We start from the raw sequence: 5505 nt of genomic DNA on the forward strand, positions 1-5505 counted from the left end.
TTTATTCACAAAAATTCACATTTGTTAACATAATTACTAATTACTTTTTTATAACACAAAATATTATTATATTAATTCACTAATTTTGCAAATATTCATTAATCTTATTTTTACATTAACTCTTAAATTACTTATACTTCAATTATACACATTCTTATAACAAAAAATTGTCTTCTATTATAAATAAATCTATCTATATTACACAATAAATCAATAAATCATTATCATCAACTTTCCCACTCCATCTTTAATAGACTCCAACTAACCACAATATATCAAAATTGAAAAAACTTAAAATATTCCTTCAAACCTACTCAAGTAAGCCAATTAAAATAATTTTTTAATATATCGAAAATACATCAAAAACATTTTATTAAATAAATAAAAACCATACAATTAATAACCACAACATCAAAAAAGTCACCATTATATCGTTCGTACTTAAAAGAATATTTAACAAAATAAACACGTCATTAACGGAAAAAGGAACATCAAATTATATATATATATATATACTTTGTTATTACTTTTATGTTAATTCGGAGTGATGAATATGTTTGCAGGCGTAATCATAATATTTAAGTTTTCTAAGGTCAACATTTTTTTAATTGTAATGCAATCCATTTATAAAGCAAATGGAGCGTGGTATCAACTTTACGTACAATCTAATTCAAGTAGTAAGTTTAACATTTAAAACAAATAAATAAATGTAAATTGAGAGACTTAGTTTAACATTAAAGGAATAAATAAATTTAAATCTGGAGAGCTGGTGAAGGATGGCGCGAGCATGTACGATGCATTCAATTCTTCATCTAAACATATAAAACTAAACTATGAAAAGAAATTAAAAAATTGGAAACTTCGTGAATGCTGGTGCACACATGTTGGAATCTATAATAGAAGGTTCGAATGCATTTGCATTTCAGAAGTGCCTATAATCATCGCAATCTAAATTACTTTGGCCAACTAACCCGAACCGAACCGAACCAAACCAAACCCAACCCAACCCAACCTGAAACAGTGACCCCCCACCAGCCTCCTTGTGTAACACCTAATCCACTAAATTCATTTAAAATTACCTGCCAATATTGCTTTGAAAATATTCTATTTATCTGGAGCTCACTTACTCCCTTGACCGACACGCTGACGTCGCCTGGTAACTAGTTCCTCCATAAATACAAGGACAACTGAGATTCCTCCATTAAACCTTTGTTTGAATTCTGTTATTCACTGTTGCATGGTTTCATTCAATTGATTTCAGAATGAAATATAAAGGTCAGGCTTCTGTGAATTCCTTCGTGCAAGCTTACAAGGGTCAGGTGGATCGTTTGAACGGAAAATATTTTAAGTACAGCCCAGAAATGCTCAGGCAAGTAGGGACAACACGAGGTTGTAGGCTTTTGGGAAGCAGAAGCAGGCTGATCGTTTTGCTTCTGTTCATGGCAGCATGTACCAGCAGGATGTTCTTCACTCCTAGCTCCTTGGACCTGGAGAAAGAGCTCAGAAATTCAACTCAGGGTGAACGGTACGGTAAGGTAAGGTGAGTGCCTTTCATTCAATTATTGTAATAATAATGATCTAGTGTGTCCCTGAACCCAATCTTCTTGATTTAGAATTCAATGGTATCCAGTCTTCTTGAATTTTGAGATTTTCTCTCAAAATAAAGACTATCTTACAAAGCTTGTGTTAGTTTGGTTGGTAGTACTTATGAGAATTGGTCCATTTGTATTTGTGTTGTACAGATGGAGAGATCCAGAGAAAGTTGGGGTCATAATGGAGCGAGGCCTGGCAGAAAAAAGGAACCAGCAAAACCGTGTTATCAATTGGCGTCGGCTGAATTCCATGATAGGATCTGTGATAAACATCACAGAGGGCATGAAGATCGCGCTGGTGAATTTTGAAGAGGAAGAAGCGCAGCAATGGGAAGCTCTAGGAGAATCCACAGTAATAAGTTTTGAACGGGTGGACGAGGACGTGGCATGGACCGATTTGTTCCCGGAGTGGATCGACGAAGAAGAACAGTACAGTACCCCTGTGTGCCCGACTATGCCCATGCCCGAGATCAGCAACGAGACCAAGTTCGATCTTGTGGTTACAAGGCTGCCCTGCAGGAAGCCCGAGCAGGGTTGGTCGAGAGATGTTTTGCGCCTGCAAATTCATCTCGCCTCTGCAAATGTGGCGGTGAGAGCTTCCAGAGATGGGAAAAAGATGGCAATGCTGTTCTTCAGTTCGTGTAGTCCGATGCCGGATCTGTTCAGATGCGAGGATTTCGTGAAGGATCAGAGCATGGATGCAGTGTGGCTGTATGCGTCTGATGTGAAGAAGTTGGCTCAGAAGATTTCGCTTCCCGTGGGATCCTGTGAATTGGCAGTGTCATGGAAGGATCATCGTAAGTTTCTAACCATTACATTATCAGACCGGCTAGGATTTGAACCGTTGACCTCTCAAATACGGGGCACGGTACTGATAAATTACTTTCAGAGTATTGTTTGAGATTTTACGGTGCTGATAAATTACTTTCAGAGTATTGTTTGAAATTTTTGGGAGTCACAATGGTGGAAAATGAGCTTTAATTTTTTAACAATGTCGGTGATTGCTTATGTCCTGGTTCTGTTCTTAGATTTTTTTAAGAGAGTAAAAGCTTCGAACTATGAGTAGAAGTTCTTGCGGATCATTCAAATTCAGTGTACAGTGAAACAATGTTTAAAAAAAAATTGCACAATTTTCAATCGGATGTAAAATTCAATTCGAGGTTATTGTTGTAGAGTAAACTAAAGAAACAATATTTTTTAAAATTCCTCTACAAAATGAACCATTTAATTTTTTTAATATAATAAATTTAAAAAATTGATGATTTTGCCCCACTACTTCGCTGCCGTCACAGTTTACTGAAAAGAGATGATGTCTGATTTAGTATCAGTCATTTTCAAAACAGCTTAAAGATGAAATGTAATTAATTATGAAAATCTAAAAACAATAGGTTTATGTGAAATATTTTAAAATTTATTATTAAATTAATTTTAGGCGGTGATTAACCTAATGGGTGTCAAGTATTTGTTGTAAATATCAAAATATTATTTCCAAAAGCATTCAAATATGTTCGCATGTCATAGTTTTTGGATTGGTTTACTGTATCCCAGCAATATTTATTTTTGGTTTTCTTTGCTAAATTGCTAAATTTGAGATGTGATTTTTAAGTAATATTATAATGCTATTTTTGTTTAAATTGTAGTTTTGAATTTATTGATTTATTAATATCTGGAAAAATATAAAAATTCAAAATTTTATAAATTTTTAATTATGGATAAAAAATCTTTAAACACACTTGTAATTAGGTAAATTAAACTATTTAAATTTACAAATTTTTAAAATAATATTTTATATAAAAATTAATCAAAAAATATGTAAAAAAAATTCATTTCATTATTTAAAATATTCTAAATCTGCAAATTTTAAAATAAATTATTATTCTATTATTAAATATTCGAAAATCTGCCATAAAAATATATTAGGATGAATTATTTTCATAATCACCCATGATTAAAAATATTCCAAAATCTACATAAACTAAATCTACAATCCAAACACAGAAAAGGATGAACTTAAACTGGGTGCTTGCTCGGCTATATGATAGCATCAAATTGAAATGTAATTAATTTAGGATTAATATTATATAATAGCATAAGATTGAAGTGTTGTTAATTTATGATACCATCTGAACTAATGTCGTTTGATACATTGTCAATGGCAGCCGAAACACCGCAGGTATTAAATCCAGAACGCAGGGAAGCTTACGCGACCATTCTGCATTCGTCAGAGTTCTATGTCTGCGGAGCCATAGCCCTGGCTCAGAGCATACGCATGAGCGGGTCGACGAAGGATCTCATCATTCTGGTGGACAAGAAGGTGGGAGAGGAGAAGCGTGAAGGCCTCCGGGCAGCCGGTTGGCAGGTTCGAGAAATCCGCAGGATTCGCAACCCCAGAGCGGAGAAAGATTCTTACAACGAATGGAATTACAGCAAATTCAGGCTATGGCAGCTCACTGACTATGACAAGATCATTTTCATCGATTCGGATCTTCTCATTCTCCGCAACTTGGATTTCCTGTTCGATCTCCCCGAGATCTCGGCAACGGGTAACAGCAGGTTCGTTTTCAACTCGGGAATGATGGTGATCGAGCCCTCCAATTGCACCTTCAGGTTCCTGCTGCGCCACAGGAGGGACATAATTTCCTACAATGGCGGAGACCAGGGGTACCTGAACGAGGTCTTCACATGGTGGCACAGGATCCCGAGGCGCATGAACTATCTGAAGCATTTCTGGTCCAACGATACCGAGGAATACGAGATGAAAACCAGCCTTTTCGGCGCAGACCCTCCGGAGCTCTACGTTCTGCATTACTTGGGAATCAAGCCATGGCTCTGTTACAGGGATTACGACTGCAACTGGAACGTGGAGAACCAGAGAGCCTACGCTAGTAATGTTGCTCATTCTAGATGGTGGAAGGTCCACGACAACATGCCGCGCGAGTTGCACAAATTTTGCCTTGTTCCTGCTGTTCAGAAGGAGATTCTTGAGTGGGATCGAATGCAAGCTCAAATCTCTGGATTCCCAGATCAACACTGGAAACTCAATATCACCGATCCTAGATTGAATTTGTGAAACAATGTACATAATTCATTTTTTCTATTTTATATATCATATATAATTTACGGGAACAATCACAATGTGGTTAATAGAGATGAATCCGTTTTATTTTCATAGACAAATTTTTATTATTTTTATTGCCATTCTTATGTGATTGATATACATGATCCACTAGATCATTAATTCATTTTCATTCTGATGCTACTGCGCTCATACAGACAGTTTTGCCAGAGCACACTAATGTTTTGTTGTATTCTTCTGAACATGAAATGATATAGGATTGCAGAGAGTGGGAGCCTCACAAATACCAGAAACTTTATTAGGTTCATCACTTGATATTTGGAGAGAAGAGAATGTTGGTATATTGATTGATATTCTGTTTTCTTTAATATTTTAATGCTCGCCGACCTTGTGACATTTTACCAGTAGAACACGACTCTCACTGACTTTATGAACAGATTGGGCGACCCGTCCACATCATGGTTGCTTGCATGCGTGAAATCATTCTAAAATAGTTGGACTCCTGGGACGCCTCATATCGATGGCTCTTCTAATGATCGGAACGATGGTTTCGCTTTGCGTATAACGCACATAAAATCTCAAATCACACGCAATGTTTTTCACTTTTATTTATTTATTAATCAAATCTTTGTTGGTCATCTAAGTCAAGTCAAATTCTATCATCCTAGAAGCCAAAAGACATTATTAGTCAACGTGTTATATATAATATTAATAAAAGGCAATATTTAAAAAAAAAAAGAGAATAATTTTATATATGAAGTATGAATAGGGAGAATATGGAATATGGAGATAATAGTATCTTTTATTCTAACTTATCATTTATTTATTTAATTAAGT

General features: G+C 35.4%; 1 protein-coding gene across 2 annotated transcripts; it reads left to right on the forward strand.

Moving 5' to 3' along the window:
• Positions 1-1139: 1139 nt before the first annotated feature.
• Positions 1140-4721, forward strand: LOC149250883 (UDP-glucuronate:xylan alpha-glucuronosyltransferase 1-like). 2 transcript variants are annotated; one of them, XM_089456495.1, is made up of 3 exons: positions 1140-1540; positions 1743-2389; positions 3752-4721. In XM_089456495.1, the coding sequence occupies exons 1-3, from the start codon at positions 1263-1265 to the stop codon at positions 4660-4662; spliced, it is 1836 nt and encodes a 611-aa protein (XP_089312621.1). In that variant the 5' UTR covers positions 1140-1262; the 3' UTR covers positions 4663-4721. The 2 variants fall into 2 exon arrangements, with proteins under 2 accessions (XP_089312621.1, XP_089312622.1); XM_089456496.1 differs by having other exon boundaries at positions 1397-1535.
• The last annotated feature ends 784 nt before the right edge of the window (positions 4722-5505 follow it).

This window comes from Pinus tabuliformis, chromosome 7, assembly GCF_031772625.1.
Source record: "Pinus tabuliformis cultivar Carrire ecotype Pingquan chromosome 7, CPIR1, whole genome shotgun sequence".
In the NCBI taxonomy this organism is placed as follows: Eukaryota; Viridiplantae; Streptophyta; class Pinopsida; order Pinales; family Pinaceae; genus Pinus; species Pinus tabuliformis.

What these genes read in the sequence shown, in the direction of transcription:
- LOC149250883 (XM_089456495.1), top strand. Translation starts at nt 1,263, where the DNA reads ATGAAATATAAAGGTCAGGCTTCTGTGAATTCCTTCGTGCAAGCTTAC. An exon ending in GAACGGTACGGTAAGGTAAG is followed by an intron (nt 1,541 to 1,742) that starts GTGAGTGCCTTT and finishes TGTGTTGTACAG; the next exon opens with ATGGAGAGATCCAGAGAAAG. An exon ending in AGTGTCATGGAAGGATCATC is followed by an intron (nt 2,390 to 3,751) that starts GTAAGTTTCTAA and finishes TGTCAATGGCAG; the next exon opens with CCGAAACACCGCAGGTATTA.